The sequence below is a fragment of the Daktulosphaira vitifoliae genome, unplaced genomic scaffold (assembly GCF_025091365.1).
Source record: "Daktulosphaira vitifoliae isolate Bord-2020 unplaced genomic scaffold, ASM2509136v1 Scaffold_1, whole genome shotgun sequence".
NCBI classification, from domain to species: Eukaryota; Metazoa; Arthropoda; class Insecta; order Hemiptera; family Phylloxeridae; genus Daktulosphaira; species Daktulosphaira vitifoliae.
The window spans coordinates 69,213,876-69,232,368 of record NW_026099572.1 but is presented as its reverse complement, the minus strand read 5'-3'; the positions used below and the strand labels follow the sequence as shown (position 1 = coordinate 69,232,368).

At 26.7% G+C, this 18,493-nt stretch overlaps 1 protein-coding gene and 1 long non-coding RNA gene across 9 annotated transcripts; both read left to right on the top strand.

Moving 5' to 3' along the window:
• The first annotated feature begins 4,834 nt into the window (after positions 1 to 4,834).
• On the top strand, positions 4,835 to 13,486 carry LOC126900400 (muscle LIM protein 1-like). Of its 6 annotated transcripts, none has more exons than XM_050676098.1 (11): positions 4,835 to 4,977; positions 6,731 to 6,871; positions 6,943 to 7,102; positions 9,100 to 9,226; positions 9,809 to 9,905; positions 9,965 to 10,049; positions 11,134 to 11,257; positions 11,484 to 11,659; positions 12,575 to 12,707; positions 12,818 to 13,005; positions 13,067 to 13,486. In XM_050676098.1, the coding sequence occupies exons 2-11, from the start codon at positions 6,757 to 6,759 to the stop codon at positions 13,341 to 13,343; spliced, it is 1,482 nt and encodes a 493-aa protein (XP_050532055.1). In that variant the 5' UTR covers positions 4,835 to 4,977; positions 6,731 to 6,756; the 3' UTR covers positions 13,344 to 13,486. The 6 variants fall into 6 exon arrangements, 5 of the variants coding, with proteins under 5 accessions (XP_050532055.1, XP_050532046.1, XP_050532066.1 ...); XM_050676089.1 differs by lacking the exons at positions 9,809 to 9,905; positions 9,965 to 10,049 and adding exons at positions 9,335 to 9,431; positions 10,819 to 10,918; XR_007702851.1 differs by lacking the exons at positions 11,484 to 11,659; positions 12,575 to 12,707; positions 12,818 to 13,005; positions 13,067 to 13,486 and adding an exon at positions 10,819 to 10,918 and having other exon boundaries at positions 11,134 to 11,262.
• A 738-nt stretch (positions 13,487 to 14,224) lies between these two features.
• Positions 14,225 to 18,210, top strand: LOC126900392 (uncharacterized). Of its 3 annotated transcripts, none has more exons than XR_007702849.1 (3): positions 14,225 to 14,978; positions 15,936 to 17,487; positions 17,547 to 18,210. It is a non-coding gene; the product is annotated as an uncharacterized LOC126900392 (long non-coding RNA). The 3 variants fall into 3 exon arrangements; XR_007702847.1 differs by lacking the exon at positions 14,225 to 14,978 and having other exon boundaries at positions 14,996 to 16,151; positions 16,237 to 17,487; XR_007702850.1 differs by lacking the exon at positions 14,225 to 14,978 and having other exon boundaries at positions 14,996 to 17,487; positions 17,547 to 17,678; positions 18,085 to 18,210.
• Positions 18,211 to 18,493: the final 283 nt, after the last annotated feature.

Sequence of the window (18,493 nt, the reverse complement as noted above, 5' to 3'; positions counted from 1 at the left end):
AAGTCAACATGTAATATAAATTTTTTTTATAAACATCTTAACTAAAACATTTATAAAAAAAAAATCCAAACATTTAAAATATTAAATACATGAATTGACAACAACCTGTATTGTCATACTATGATGCTATTATATTTTGGTTCATATTTTTTATAAACGGAACCATAAAAAAAAAAAACGAAGGAAATAAGTTTTATTTATTTTTATTTTTTAAGCTAGACTTTTAAATAATTTATTAATCAATTTTTTTCCCGTTTCTCTTAATTTGAAAATGATACCAGTTTTCACTAGTGAAATAAAAGCTTTAATAGTGGTTAATTTCCCTCAGTCACATCAAAATTAAGCAATTTGTTTATATTTGTTTATTTTATCTTATTTTGCTTATTGACACAATTTTGTTAATTACATGAAAAGCCCCTATAAATAAATTTGTGAAAATAAACATCAAAATACACACAATTTTATGTCTGAGCAATATTTAATGACCTGATTAATCAAGTGAACAGTATAACCCATAAAGTACTTACTTATAACCATAATAGGAAAATATCCTTGCTAGTCAATACTTATGATAATATTTAGTTACTATAAATAGAATAATAATAGATATAATTTTACTCAAGGCTCTAAAGAGGGAGAATAATATTTCTCTTGTTTATAAAATCTTCACTGCACTGTCATTGCATAATTATGATTTATGAACGGTTAAATGTTTTTAACCAAAGTACACCTCTTCAAAATAGATGGTAAGTCATCATATCGTCGGACGGAATTGAAAACCAAAATAGACGAGAGACTCATAAGAGTAAGAATTTTATCTTATATTGACTCTATCGTATCGCGTCGTTTTGGCCAGGTTCAGAACGTGTCCTATTTCGGTCGTTTAGATAAGGAGGTCGCGTTTTATTTTGGCATATTATATTATAAACTTTATAAAACTATGTTCCCTCTGATTTTTTCCTTTCTTCCGTTCTTCTTATTAATCCTTGAGCCACCCACGCATATACATAAGGTATCATTGGACGGAAATAGATTAAGAAATTATTTTTCCACGCATACACCTTACATTGTTTGCCAAGAATTTGAAAAATTAAAAAGATCGCGCAGGTGATTTTAAAAAAACAATATGTCAACGCCCTACAATTGATTCATTATTTTCAATCTTATTAGCGCTGAGCAGGCCAAAAATATAAATTTTATTAGAATTAGCGAACCGGCTAAATGCTAAAATCATTTTTCTAATGAATTTGTATCAGTTAATAATAAATTAGACAGCATATTAATTCTATGCAATGGCGTGACCAGAATGTAATTTCCTGTGGGTGAGTATTACTTTTTTTTTTGATCTTTAGAAAACTTGAACGAGTAATAAAAATAAAGGTTATTACAACTAAAAATTGAAACATCCCATATCATTTAGGGTGGGAGGATTATAACCCTTTAATTTTCCTAGTTGCACCACTGGTTCCATGACTAATATCAAAAAAGTTTCTTAACATAAACTTTTTATTTATTTATCAATAAATATTTTTATACTCTAGTTAAGTAATTAATTAATGTCATTAAAATATTATTTATAAATATTTGTAAACAGTGTAAACTATTATTTACATAGTTGCGTTATTATAAACGTTTATCGATTACATAATACTGAATGAGCAACATTGTCATAACTTTTATAAGTACTTCATAAAACTAACGGTTATGTTTCTATTTGAATTTCTGAAATAATTTTTGTGTCCATGATAAAAATTATTTTTTACATGGACATGTGTGAGGATACCAGAAGTGCTCTTCAACGATGGACTGGGGATCAAATTCGATCCGGTAAAATCATACTATATGCGGCGCCTCAATACTAAATGTATTTGTATGTATTTATGTGTCATAGATGTAGGGGAAAGGATTAGGAGAATGAGCCTCTACTCAGCTCGAAATTTAACTAACTAAAAAATCAAGAAAATCATCAAAAATTGATCGTCAACAATAAACTTGCAATAAGTCACAGGAATAAAAGTGCTATGTATTTATAATTATTTTTCTATACATAACAAAAGGTCAAAAGACACTAAAAAAATAAAAAATGGGACAATGATTTTTTTATAACAATAATGAGTTATTGTCAAAATAGGAATACTATGGTATATATAGAAATGTTTACAACCATAAATATGTTTTGTATAATACATGATAATTTTAAAATTTCATCATTTATAATTTGGTACATTAAATGATGTCAAATTTGATCTTCAAAACACTGTAAAACTAAAATTTTAATGATTATTTCGTTTTTTTTTCTTGAGTGAGAGAATAAAATAAAATATTTACTTTATTTTTATTAATATAGTTTGATGTATTTGATTTTTATAAGATATCTTAAGAACAAAATCGAAAACTACACTCAATTCCTAATTGTTAATGTAAAGATGCTCATAATTATAGTTTATTTTCGAAAGAGATTTTACAAATGGAACTCTATAAGTTTCCATAAATTTTTAATTAAAATAAACTACAGAGAAAAAAAGTTTTAGGGCTACCTTTTTTTGAATAAGGTTTTACTTTAATTTTAACTAACTAGTTACAATTAAACATTTTTTAAAATTATTTTTCAACAACATTGAAATCATTTTTTAATATCATTATAACAGAGACGTAAATAATACATAATAACCTTTAGTAGGCTAAAATAAAATTGTCGACCCTTTAATAGGACGGCTTTTATAAATTGATATTAATTCAGTTAATTGGTGTGAGGGTGTTAGACATTTTTGTTTATACTATTGATAATATGGCGAATAAAAAATATAAAGTTGGCAGCGAAATTTGAGATTCTTAGTCGAAAATTATAATATTATTAGAGCTACATTTTAAAAACGTCCAGTGATATAATCAGAAATCTTTTTTAAGTTGTATATTTTTTTCAAGTAAAATTATTCAAAATTAACTGATGAACAAAAAAAATTATACTTAGCTATAATTTAAGAATTTCTTACTTCATAGGCACAACTAGAGGGGTGTTAGGGAGGATTATAGCGCCCCTAAAGAAAATTAGAATGCATTTCTTGGTTTTGTCGTTCAAATATTGATATAATTGATATATGAATGTGTTAAAGCTTTCATGGATTATTTTTTTGCTTGAAGTGCTTAAGGATGTATCCATGTTTACAGTTGAGTTCTAACAGAAACTCTGCCATGAGTCAGAAACGTCAGAACTCAACTATAAACATGGATACATCATTAAGAACTTTAAGCAATAATTTATGTAATTTTTATTTATTTAATTTTTTGTCAAAACTATAATTTTAGAATAATTCAAACAAAAATGTTGTATTTTGCCACGTTAACTTAGACATCCAAATATATTTATATACGTATGCAGATAATGATTGTTGATTGTATGATTGCATTACATTGTATAATGATAGCAATTTTTATTTTCATTACACATACCTATGTTAGCAGAAATATTATGAGTGCTTCGTTGCCCACACCTCTTACAGGTCTGTGTCATTTCTTCACATCTTCTTTTAGCACCCTCAGACATTTTGGTCTAGTTGCGCCCCAATCAATGTTAGGCTGAATATTTGACTATATAATTCATTATATATGTTGAATTTATATTAAGTTTACTATAATTTACTATAATGAATATGATAAATATCTTCGAATCAATAATAAAACATAATTTGAATGACTAAGTGTAACAACCATATAAATCTACTCTTAGACATTTATCAAGAGAAATAATTTACTCAACATTTTTTCATTAGTGAGTATGGTATAATTGTTATTCTAAATTATAAAGAATATAAAACCTAATTGTGTACTAAAGTACATTGAAAATCAAATAATTTGAAACCAACAAAAATTTTATTTTTAAAATAATTGGACTTGTCTGGTTGTTGTACTGAGAACTTTGTTTGCTGCTATAGTCTCATGTCTATATTCTTTTTTTATATGTATTTGCAGTATGTTTATGAAGTCAAAGTTTTACATTTTATTGCATCATGTACACATTTTTTTTTTAAATTAATCAACTTTTACTTTAGTAAATATATTTAACAAGATCATAATAATCATTAAACATCAACTTAATGGACTTCAATAATTTTCTTTTAAACATATTATAATAGTTTTAAAATTTAGTGGTTTAATTTTTCTATATATATTTTAAATAAGGAATATTTTTGACAATTTTAATTATTTATTAATTATAGTAAATTTTATTTAAATATTGACTTTATATTTAAAATTAAGTAAAATATTTAATTTGTATTACAATGATTTTTATCATAAAAAATGTAAAAATATTATATATGATTATTTGTTTGATATACAGTAATGAATCATTTTTATGTTTTCTAAAAAAACATTTTTCAGGCTACTTGTTTTGTATTATACAGGAATGTTATATACACACTTTACTTTTCAGTTACGTTTAATTATTGCTATACCGTTTGCTCTTTTACATAGTATACTTATGTAATAAGTTCTTTAAATAAACCAAAACAAAATAAATGGGTGTCCGGTGAGGGTAATAGTTTTAATTTTAAAAATTGAGTCAAGAAAGTTCTAAAATAATATTTAATGGCTTTTTACCAACTGATATTATTTCATAATTATATATTTTTAAATTGAACCATAAAATCCTCAAGTAAATTTTTTGGAAGAATATGATCCCAAAATTATTAATAACAATAAATTTTTTTTTTTTGTTGATATTGGCAATAGTTTTTAAGTGTAAGTGAAAATATGGTAAAATTGTTTGTTTTTTAAACACAATTTTTATCCCGAATAAGTTCTGCGGGGAATTAAGGAATATTAAATTTGCGTAGGAGTAGCTAAAAAGGCGGAGCAAATGTGCCGTGTGCAATACTGTAGTAGGGATAAAAGCACTACTACACATTAAGTATAATTTGAGAACATTTACAAAAGCGAAGCTGAACACGCCAGTACATACTCTTCTTTTCTCTTAAGGTAAGATCAATTCGTAAAGTTACATAGGGAAAAGTTATTAAATGTTAATTTATACATTAACTATAATTGAAATTAAAGTTTGATTTTTATACACTAACTATAATTATGAAAACAAATATCAATTAGTTTTTATAGTAATTTAATTTTTCTGTATAGCTGTGAGACAATTGGTATTGGATTAATGTGTTTTTTAATTAAAATTATCTTATAACGAGTTATTTTATTTTAATTATATGAAAAATATAATTATTAACTATTCTTATAAGCAAGGAGTTATAAAAGATAATATTAGTTAAAATATTTATTAAAAGCAACTAATATTTAAATATTGTCAATCATATGCATTTGTTGGTTATAATTTAGTTATTTCATTTAAAATGAATTTAAAAACTTAGTATTAAAACACTAACTATCACATTTTTGTATGTCAACAATTGTAATACTTTCAAAATCAAGTTTCAATAAATGTATTTAAAAGTCCCCAAAAATGGTTCTTTGGAGGTCAATGATATTTTTTTCTTTATTTACATCCATAAAAGGAAATAGATGGACATTATTTGCCGTGGTTTTATTACTATTATATACTGTTAGAGTACTAGTTAAATTGCTTCAGTATTTTTAGATTTTAGAATAATTCACAAATCGTCACATACAATCAAACTTAATTAAAACTCATTAATTTTTTAACGGTCATACGAAAACATGAAATAAAACTGTTTGTGCTTCAGTTATAAGAGTATCATTTCAAGATTATATTTTGACTATTTAAATTGCTACATTTTAAACCATTGCGTTCAAAATTTGTAACTAACAAACTTCGTATAAATCTAAAAAAAAATTGTTTAATTAGTTAAAGTAGTACAATTTTATATTTCTTTTTTGAATATCTGAATGTAAAATGTTTAATTAATTTTCTCTTTAAATCAAGGAATATCATCACTGGCAAACTTCAAATAGTTTCGAAAAAATCATGACCTATATGTCATAGTTGTATATCTAAACTATCCAGAAGTAAATAATGGCTAGCTGCCAGTTGTGTACAATTCTGACTTCGCCAAATGCTATAAATACTTATAGTTTGAGAGACGTGTCATTTTACATGTCTGCATATCTTTTCTTATACATCATTATAAGTATTTAGTTTCTGCCTAATAGATTTTGTTGATTTATATAGAATTTAGTTAATTGTTTTTATTTTAGCTATTTAATCATATCTATATTTAAATGTTCTGTTGTAATATAAAACAATATATCAATTTTACGATATTTTAATGAAATTTAACAAATTTCATTAAATAATTTACGAAATAAAATATAAAAAATAATAAAAATTGTTTTCATGAAGTAATTATAATAATAATAACACTAACAATAATTTGATACTATAAAATAATAATTATTTCAAATTAAAAATTTATAATAATAATTATAAATAGAACATTAATCGACAATGTATTTAAACTTATTACAACTCTATCAATAAATATACATATATAATAAAAGTATTTTAGTAACTATAATAAGTTCTTTATGATTTCATTATTATCCTAAAATTGATTTTTTTATAAAAGTAAATTTTCTATCTTTTTAATTTTTGTAAAACTAATATTATAAAAAAAAAGCCAACCTAGTTTCCACTTAAAAACAACATTTTATCGAAATATCTTTTTAGATATTGTATGTATGTGGACATTGTATAAAAATATATATAACTGTTAATACTTCAAATGTTAATAAAGAATTTCATTTTTAGTTTAATTTTGATAATCAACTACCAAAATGCCTTTCGTCCCAGTCGAACACCCAAAATGCCCTAAATGCGACAAATCCGTATACGCCGCTGAGGAACGTATTGCTGGAGGACATAAATGGCACAAAATGTGCTTCAAATGTGGTAATAATAAAAAAAACAATAATACATGTATACATCTCATTAACTCAAAATTTCATTAAATTTATCAACAGAAATGTGCGGTAAATTCTTGGACTCAACCAACTGCGCCGAACACGACAAAGAATTGTATTGTAAAAATTGTCACGGAAGGAAATACGGACCAAAAGGATACGGTTTCGGTGGTGGTGCTGGTTGCCTAAGTACTGACACTGGTGATCATCTTGCTCACGTGTAAGTCAATTTAAAACTTCATTTAACTTACACCTATTACAAGAACTTAAATAACCTATATACCTAATTTTCAAAGAAATAATTATAAACATTTAATAAACAGTAGAAATTGATTTGAGTTTAACAGGCTAGAGAAAACTTTTTGACCGATATCTTAAGTTTTTATGTGAGAGTTATTTCATAAAAATTAATTTAAAATTATTTTCTACGCCATATAAAACATAAACACAATAGGGAATTGAAATCTCAGCTTAGGAGTATTTTTAAAAAATATTTCAAATAGTAAAGTAAATATGTTTTATTTATATTTTAACAGCTTATAATGAAGAACCAACCCAATTTAATACCTGACCACCTGAAGAAAATAAACCTATCTATCAACCTATGTTTGTTTTTGCATGCAAGAGTAAAACGTTTTTTAATATTTGCTTATACATACAATTTCACCTCTCATTTCTGTTCGTTTAAATTTATACATTTTAAAATTTAATTTTATAAATATACAAGCTTGTATTTACAATACATTTAGTTATATGTACATTAAACAGGCAACATGTATAGAATTGTTTTGTTCATTTATCATTAAATTGATAATATAATTTTAAATTACGATCGTTTATTTATTTTTTAAATTACTTATTAGGTGGCTTAAGCGATGCTTTGGCTAATTATAAGATATAACAAATTTCTTACACACTTAAAAAATGTGTTTATATACATATTTTGTACAAAAATAACACCAATTGCTTTAAAGGAATCAAAATATAATATTAATTTATTAATTAATAAAATAATCGTCATTTATTTTTATAATTGTGCTATTTTTAAATGCCTAGTCTTTATGCCTGAAGCTCGCTTAAGGTACCAATATAAAATCTCATTATATCATCAGATGTGTAAACATTTTTGAAAATGTTAAATACCAAAATAAAAATTTAAAACGCTACAAATAACTGATAAAGGATTCAAGTAAATAAAAGTACGTGGAGTGACATTCTTTCTCCTCTAGTCCTGCGAGGGACTTTAAATGGTGAGAATAAATTTAATTTAGTTACAAATTACAATAACCTTAAGTCGGTTATTGAACACTTCGCTTTCTGCTTAACTAATAATTATTTCATCTTTTAATAAATATTTTAATCAAATACATATTGAAACTGTACTTCTTATTAATATCTTATTCTTTACAATTTATAACACAATTAATATTACCTATTAACCCTGTTAATCATTACTGTACTAAATTATTTACGGAGAGGTGAATTTATATGGTTTGTAAATATTATTTCCTTGTATAAATTTATACAAGGTAAAAACAGTAATTTATTTTTTATTTTACTTCAGCTAGCTGCACTTTTGGATTGGAGTCATTATTGGTTGTGAAAAATTATTTAATTTTTGTTGCATTTGTGCATCACTGCATTATAACATATTATGTAATGTTTACAATAAACTCTTTATATAGTAATATTTCACAGAAAAAAAATTATACTGACAACATTTTTTTTTAATTTTCTCTTTTACTTGAAGCATGTTTTAAGATTCTTACAAAGTACTCAAATGTCATTATTTTAAGTGATTTATTAAAATTACACAAATTTTTGATCTTCATGAATCATAATTTCATACATATATATAATTTTATTTATTGCGAAAAACTTATATAAATAAATTTCTATTAAATTTTACCACATTTTTCTTGATATAAAAATAATAATTTTGACAATTGGGTACTATTTATAAGATTTGTGTTTTTAATGAAACACAATTGCAATTTTTTTTCTTTTATTTTGAATTGATCGTACAACTGTTTTACTTTGACTCTGGTAATCAAATACTAATCATAAATTATCGTAAACTATAGTTAGTATATTGTATCTACTATCATTGGGTATCTAATTTACTAATTTAATTGAGATATATAAATTGTTTTACGAAAAAAAATATTATTAAATTTAAAAATACATGTTTATTTATACGATTGACTACGTTTATAGATCCGTCATGCATAGACCTGCAGCTCCATTAGAATCACGGGCTATCGCTAGAGCACCAGAAGGCGAAGGATGCCCTCGCTGCGGAGGATATGTGTACATGGCTGAGCAGATGTTGGCTAAAGGAAGAGTAAGTATAATAGTCAATCTTGTTCACGACCAAAAACAAAAAGACTTTCTTATCAACATGCCTGTATGTAGTCTGTAGGATTATTACATGATTGGTACGGTATTCTAGGGATACCATAAAGAATGTTTCAACTGTATTTCCTGTCATAAAACACTAAATTCAGTGATACACTGTGATGGACCTAATAATGAAGTTTATTGTAGAGGTGATTGATGATTTTTTAACAAGTCTGTTGTAAAGATTGAATCTCAATGTATCTGAATTTCTATTTGTTAAATGCATTGCACGTATCGAATTATACCCTAACGATTTTACTTTTTAAAATATCATAACTGATAAACTAACAAACACTATGAAAATTTTTATATTTGTGTTTTCAAAAATTGTATTTTATAATATTATATTCTTTTTTCAGTAATTCATAAATTGGTAGGGTTTTGTCTGCATTTCACTTGAAATACCTACGTTCCTGTTTAAAACATTGTCTTAATGTGATTTTTTTTATTACAAATCCCTAGTACTTACACGAGGAATGCCGTTTAATTTTTAAGTGTTGAATGCTGATTTTTGTTTTTAATTTAGTCTTGGCATAAAGAGTGTTTCAAATGTGCAACTTGTACAAAACGTTTGGACTCAGTAAATTGTTGCGAAGGATCTGACAAAGATATTTACTGCAAAGGTAATTAACTTATCCAAATTGTCGTTGCATGATATTAACACATTTCGTTTCCTAATCAGTATGTTACGGCAAGAAATTCGGCCCTAAAGGTTATGGTTATGGACAAGGCGCAGGAGCACTTCAAAGCGATCCTACGTACAATGGGTATGTATTAAATTGAGTTTTGCATTTATAAACATTACACAGAAACATAATACAAACCATCTTATTACTATGTATTAAAAACTTTTTGTCCATATATTATACAAGGCTGAGTATTATTTCTTTTTAAAAAAAAGTTACCTAAATTGATAATAGCATTTCCCAGATTTAAATAATTTTATTGCAATATTTGATATTGCCTTCAATATAACAATTTGTAGATATAACTTATTTTAATGTAAAACTAATATCACATAATATTTATTTTACTATAGTATCGTAATAGATATGTATTTGTGCTATACAGAAAGAAAACCATTTTTAAAAATTTAAATACCGTGTACTTAAAAAAAAGTAAAAAATTTATTAAGTTTTAATATACAGGCGCAGACTCAGAATGTTTTCACGAAAATCCACAGGCTACCTAGATGTTAAAAAATAATTACTTTAAAGTATTACTATTTAATTTTATAATGCGGCGTATTATACAGGCAAAATTATATCACTTATGTATTTTGGTATTAGATATCTAACTATATGTAAAAGTTTTATGTGCAAAAATATTGAGAGCCTAAATTTTATTTAAGTTCATTAAAGTTGCAAATTAACTAAATATTTGAAAACTTATAGTAAATCATAATAATATTCCCACTGCATGATTTACTAAATAGCATTTATATTAAATAGCATGATCTTATTTAGCATTTAAATAAAGGTTGATAACCAAAAACAAATTTAAGTCAGTGTTAAATTTTCAATATGTTTTCTATAGTTTGTTATTCGAAGCGCTTTGGACCCAGAGGTATAGGGCATAGTGGAACAGGAGGTCAGTCAATTGGTTTGACGTGTGACCTGAACGATGAAATTGAAAGGTACATTCTGTGTAAACCTCAAAATGTCATAAGAAATTATAATTTCATAGCATGTTTCTAAAAAAACAACAACCCTACTTTGCTACAAATATCTTTAATAATCAATATATTTATGAGATTAAACTTGATAGTATTAATATAAATTTACAAAATATTCGAAATATTAAAATAATGTTTTTATTGGTTATTTCAATTAATTATTTTTGATTTTTTAGGGATGTCAGTACATCTCGTGCGCCTGTTGTTGATACTACTTCAATAAAAGCTAAACCTGGTCAAGGTTGTCCTCGTTGTGGAGGTGTAGTGTTTGCTGCTGAACAAGTCTTAGCTAAAGGAAGCGTATGTATTATTTAAAATAAAATAAATTTGTTTTTCTCTGTAATAAAAAACTAATAAAACTTTAACTTAGTTTTATTTTTTAATTGCATAAAATATATAATATCTTAAATAAAACAATGTGAAAAAAGTTAGTTCTACTTAATAATTATATGTAAGCTATTTTGTAATGAGTACACTTATGCAATATTATTCTGATTGGGTTGTTAAAAATCTTATAATTGAATAGGAATGGCATAAAAAATGTTTCAAATGCAAGGATTGTAACAAAACGTTGGATTCAATTATTGCTTGTGATGGACCAGATCGTGATGTATACTGTAAAACATGTTATGGTAAAAAATGGGGTCCTCATGGATATGGTTTTGCTTGTGGATCTGGTTTCCTTCAAACTGACGGCTTAACGTAAGTAAAAAACAATCTTATGCCAAGGTACATATATGAGAATGCTAAAGGATGTTCAGCATCAGGCACGAACTGATATGATCGCCACCTGGGTCCTTTAAAATTGCTACACTTGGACCTCAAATAGCCGAATAGTCGGCAAATGATTTATTTTTTAATTAAAAATTTTTTTTTATTTATGAACCACACTTAGGATTACAAACATTTATAAAAATTAAAAATTAAAACTATATTAAAAATATTATTAATTTAATACTAAAATATATTATATTTAAAAAGCCACAAAAATGTTACTAAAAAGTCGCAATTTTTTAGTTTAAATTAAAAATAATTTTAATATTGTTTTAATTTTAAATAATATTAGCCACAAGTAATAAATTTGTATAATTATTCATAAACTAGACTACTTCTAGGACATTTAATTTGTAAAAATGTATTATAGGTATAATACCACAGGAACTTCGTTATGTTCTAGGAAAAAAATATGTCTCTATATATTTCATGTCTCTAATGTACATTTTTTGGTGCTGTGTGTTACATGAAGTTCTGAACTTTGTTTATGAGCAAAAGAAAGACAAAGTTATTATAATCTAGAGTTTAATTTTTAATAAAAGAAAAATTATATTAAGAAAGATTTCTTATACTTGTTGATCCAATGAGCAAAAACAAAAGCCCTTTGCATTCATAAAAGTGTCTTTTAAACATTTTTCCATCTAAACCTTTAGGTCTCAGTCCACTCCTGTTCAGCATCACCAATATTTTAGTTACTTTTACACATTTTCTAGATGTTGAGCAAAATATATTAAACAAATTTTATTATCATGCTCAGTAATCACAGTAAAAATTAAAGGACCTATAAGATATTAATCAGTAATTTAAAAAGGTTATTGTATTAAATAACTATTATGTATACAGAGAGGACCAAATATCTGCTTCGCGTCCATTTTACAGTCCAAACACAACGTCTATTTTAGCTCCCGAAGGAGAAGGATGTCCAAGATGCGGAGGTAAAGTTTTCGCTGCTGAACAACAACTCGCTAAAGGAACAGTACGTTATTTATATTATACTTGCATTCATTTTAAAATTTATAAACTTTAAAAATATTTGTGTTACGAGTATATCTTAAGTAAAATTTTTATTATTAACTTTAATTTTAGATGTGGCATAAAATTTGCTTCAATTGTGCAGCTTGCCATCGGCCATTAGACTCTACTTTAGCTTGTGATGGTCCAGACAGAGAAATTTATTGCCGATCATGTTATGGCAAATATTTTGGACCAAAAGGTTTTGGATATGGACATTCACCAACTTTGATTTCTACAAAAGGAGAAAACACAATTTTATTGTAAATATTTAATTTTACTTGAAATTAGTAATTCATTTTACATGTTCACCTTTTTTTATAGCCCAGAATCTAGACCTACGTCAGGAATAAAAAGTAGAAATGGTAAGGGATGCCCAAGGTGTGGATATGAAGTTTACGCTGCTGAACAAATGATTAGTAAAAATAAAGTCTGGCACAGAAGATGCTTTACTTGTGGTAGCTGCAGTAAATCTTTGGACTCTACTAATTTAACCGATGGTCCAGATGCAGATATCTATTGCAAAGCATGTTACAGTAAACATTTTGGACCTAAAGGTTGTGGATTTGGAATAGGCGCTGGCGCCTTAACAATGACTTAATTTTACTATTAAAAAAAAAGAAATTAATTAAATACTAAAGAAAAATTTTAATTTAAAATAAACCTATTTTAATAAATTTATGCGTTATGCTCTTAATGTATTATCAACTACACTAATATAATAAAATCCTTAAAACAAATATACGTTTTGTGTAAAACTTTATTATGAGTTCTTTTACACATCTATTAGATATATTTAATTTTATCAACGTATTACATCTTATTCACTTCAGTTACAATTATTTAAATGTTATATTATTATTATTATTTTTAAATTTTTTGCTATAATATATGTGATAAGGAAATCGTATTATGATTCAATAGTTCTAGGATATATTAATTCTTACTCCGTGCAAGTAAAACTATAGTCATTAAAAAATCTATTGCCTTTTTTTTTTATTTTATAAAAGCGATGGACAAAAAAAATTTCATACTTGATATTTTTGTTTTTTTTTTTTGGCTTATCACATACTCCTACTAGCGCTAAAGCCTTATACTGCCAATAATAATAATTGGCCAATGGAATGTATCTATAATCTCGTTAGATATCCTTTTTTTGGTTACAACACTGTCTCTGACTATAGCACAAGAATCTTTTGTTTCGGGGGAATGGGATAAAAACTCTAAACTCTCTCTTGGTTGCATTACTCTACGATCATTTTTCCACCATATATTCAGAATGCAGTAAAGAAAAGGTTTTAGACGATGTTTATTTCATTTTTTTTTTATTAAAACTTTCGAGATTAAACAAAAAAAATCGAATTTATTTAATATTTACTATTCTTAAATATGGCCGTGTGCAATTTTTTTCATTTTGATCCATCTTGATGGATAATTTAGTTGGTAAGACAAAGTTAAAAAAAAAATAATAATATGAGTAGGGTAATTTGGAGAGAGCTGGGCCCCCCCCGCCTCACCCACTCACCTTCCTTGCGGTGGAGGAAGTGTACGGGGGGATTAAATCTAACGTAAACTAACCTAATGTAATGGTGGGGGAGAACGATGAAACCCAACGTAAACTAACATAATGCAATGGGAGGACGAAACCTTATGTAAACTAACCTAATGCGGGGGGAGGGAGAGGATGAAACCCAATGTTTTCTAAGAATTTTATCATCGACTAGCAGACGCTTAGGTAAGCATATGTCTGACATCAAAGGTATCATAATATTATATCGCTAATAAGCGTCTGTAATTTTATGGGACGCTGTATTATTAAATGTACAAATCATTTCTAAGAATTTTACCATCAACTACCAGACGCTTAGGTAAGCATATTTTTTTAATATTGAAGATGTCGTCATAAGTAATAATAATTATCGTATGAATTTTATGAGAACAATGGTATCGTTTGTCGTTATGGCGTTATAATTTCTAAGAATTTTATCATCGGCTACCAGACGCTTAGGTAAGCATATTTCCGACATCAAAGGTATAATTGTAATATAATGATCATAAGCGTCTGTTATTTTATATGAGAACAATTGCGTTGCTGTCTGTGTGTTATTAATATTAAATGTACAAATAATTTCTAAGAATTTTATTGTCGGCTATCAGACTCTTAGGTGATCATGTTTCCAACATCAAATGTACAAGTAATGCCTAAGAATTTTATCATCTGCTACCAGACGCTTAGGTAAGCATATATCCAACATCAAAGGTACCACCGTACAGTAACAATGATTTTCGTATGTATTTTATACAATATTTTAAACATTACTCTACTGATCCATAAAACATTGCTATATCACATATATCGTTAAACGAACGCCGCCGCCTCACACCGCCCACCATCCGACCGGACTGGTAGAGAATAGGTGTAGCTAAATATGCTTCTAAAATTAGACGTTAAATAGAAATTATGATAAATATTTTTATATGAACATTGCTATAATCGGTTACCAGACACTTAGGTAAGCATAGTTCCAACATCTAAGGTACCACCGTTCAGTAACAATGATTATCGTATGTATTTTATGAGAAAATATGTCACCACTGATGGTGTTTCACGCCTACACATTTTATTCTTTACTATACCATCAAATGTATAGCTATAATTTCTAAGAATTCTATCATCGACTACCAGACGCTTAGGTAATCATATTTCCATCATCAAAGATATTATAATGCTCATATGCGACTCATTTTGCGCCACCCTTACCACTTAAAAAGCGTCTCACTAATCTCATTATAAGCCTCCCGTTCTTATCAAAATAAGAAATCGAAAGGTGTGTGTTGGTTATCAGTGAAACAATTTGATAACAATTAATTTAATATAACACCTCCATCAACATTTAAATTAGCGTATCAATCAGTATCTCACTTGATATCACCCAAATCAATTTATTTATGTGTTCTCTGAAATATTATTTTCTCTCTCCATCAATAGTTGTTATATATACGTTTTCATTCTAGTGTAAAAACCATAATTCCTTTGATATTTCACTTATGATAATTTACCTTGAAATCAGCACTTCTCACTTCATAGATGTGTGTATTCCCCCCTCTCCTATTATTCAAAGTTGGTTTATAACACATTCGTTTGTGGAAAATCAATCATATTATAACTGTTTTCTTATTTGTGCGTAATCAGTGAAGTATAACAGTATGCTATTCAAGATGAACATGATGAAAATGACTACGTGAGGAAAAGATATAAGATTGACTATTCGGAATCAATCTCAACCTGAGTTTGCTGTACTGGCTACATCGGTCTTCAATTTCAGTTTCATAGAACAAAAATTTTTGCATATCGGTTGCACATGGGTAATTGATCGATACGTTCCAATTATAATAATCATAACACCAAGTATGTACTTTTGGATATCGGATGATAAATTTATAAACTTTATAAACATCATTAGTGAACTTATTTCGTTTATGGACGATTCTAGTAAATCAAAAATATATCTGAGTACGATGATTAATATTGTCAAATCAAAATGTTTCTCGAAAAGTTATTTATCCATATCGAATAAAGGTGTCGAAGAACAGAAAACAGATCGTGTATCATTAACTAACGAAAACCTATTTTGAAAGAAACGAAATGAAACTATGTCTTCTAGAAGTGATAAAAGAAAAATACGAAACTTGTAACTTGCTATCAATGCAGAGTAAAGAAATCAATAAAAAAGCAACGGATATGGTGATAAATAAGTTTTATTTGTTACCTGAAAATTTAGTCTATTCAATTGTAAAAACCATTAATACGTCGTTATTACCAAAGACGTCGATGGTATTGTATAATGAAATAATCACATTCAATTACAAATGCATAGTGAAGCGTATATGGGAGAAATTCGTAGTGGATTTTAATAATCAAACAAATCAGAATATTTTAAACACAATGAATAATTGTGCAGTTAAAGGATAAATATTTATTTCTATTTTAAAATTATTAAGCGTTAAACTATGTATGTTATTTTATAAATAATACCAATTTATATCAATCAAAGTATCAATGAGATAACGACAATGATGAAGAGTATCCTAACAACGGTGTAATGCATTCATTTGAACAAATTGAAAAAATGGGGATGCTGAAACGATATTTTTGATTTTATGGATGAAAAAATTGCAGTAATAATGGAGAAAAAAAATCCTGAAAACATTTGAATGTGTCATTTGTAAAAATGTTGTTTATGAAAATAAAATAAAAATTATTATAATCTCATACTTGTTGATTATTTTATAGTGATCTCAAATGATAATTTCTCACGATGCATAATATTTTAAAAATAAAAATTAAACGATAACAGATAGAACGATGATTAAATATCTAATAGACTTTTACTTCATGTAAAATGGAAGTGACACAGTTAGCATTTAAATAAAGTGCAATCAGCAAATTTCAAAACCGTTAATCATCTCTTGTAACCCACTCCAGCAAATATTTTGAAAGTGTCAATAAATTTTCATCCAATCGCAGAGTAATTAAAAATGATAAATCATCATTTTAAAAATCATGCTATAAAATTGAACGAGAGTCTGTGTGATCACAGTCATCGAGTAAAAGGGTATAAGCGAAGAATTTTTAAAAATTACTACATAATATGAAAACTAATCTGCTGTCTCCAGTACTTGGTGAATACGAATTTGCTAATATTCTAAATAATATAAAAATTTAACAATTTTCACAAGATATGGTAAGTCATTTTTAAATCTCTATGTATGTTTTGTTAATTCAATTACTCTATTTTCACAGTCTCAAGAATTATTGCCTGATATTTGGAGTATGGTTGATTATTACATAAATATCGAAAATCGACCACAGCCCAACCCAATCCAATATTCCATGATTGACGCAGAACAAAATCAAACTCAGATTCATGATAAGGTATGTGTTTAATATATATTTTTTTTTTTTTAATTTTATTATGATTTAATTATAATTATAGAATCATTTGTATAAAGACGGCGCTTGTATTCATTCCGGTTCACATTCGTAATATATATTATATTATTATAGGTGATCATATTTCCATTATCAAAGGTATTACTATACTATAACACTCATAAGCATTTGTATTTTATGAAAATAATTACGATGCCGTCTGTGTATAATTAACATCGAATATATAGCCGCCATTTCTAAGAAATAGTAGTACTAATACTATACTGGTTACTATATATCTAGTAGGGTAAAAAAGTAGTGTTATATCTTAATTCATAAATTATAATATAATATATGATTAATTAGATGTTAGACAATATTAAAGTGATGACACTATGCCGGTTTACAGAACAGCATACCATGTTTTCCTGGAATCGTATGATCTCGATTCAACAAGTCTGAACATGTTTAAACCTGACTGAACGCGTTCATATCTGTTTGAACCCCGTCTGAACGTGTTTACAACTGTTTGTAACATATCTTTCAGGTAATAACCATTATAATTTTTATTACCATTATGGTTATAATGGTATAAATATAGACTTAAATTAACACAATACCAACAAGTTAAAGCAACGTCTGTTTATATGGTATAGATTATAGCGCTATGCATACACCATGATGAAATTATTAACTAACTTAAACACAACCGATAACAATAATTAGTCTAATTGTTTCAATCCAATATTCCATGATTGACGCAGAACAAAATCAAACTCAGATTCATGATAAGGTATAAACCCAACCCAACCCAACTT

Coding starts and splice junctions, on each gene's coding strand:
- LOC126900400 (XM_050676089.1), top strand. CDS start 6,757: ATGCCTTTCGTCCCAGTCGAACACCCAAAATGCCCTAAATGCGACAAA. Junction 11,258..11,483: donor AAGTCTTAGCTAAAGGAAGC/GTATGTATTATT, acceptor ATAATTGAATAG/GAATGGCATAAAAAATGTTT. Junction 12,708..12,817: donor AACAACTCGCTAAAGGAACA/GTACGTTATTTA, acceptor CTTTAATTTTAG/ATGTGGCATAAAATTTGCTT.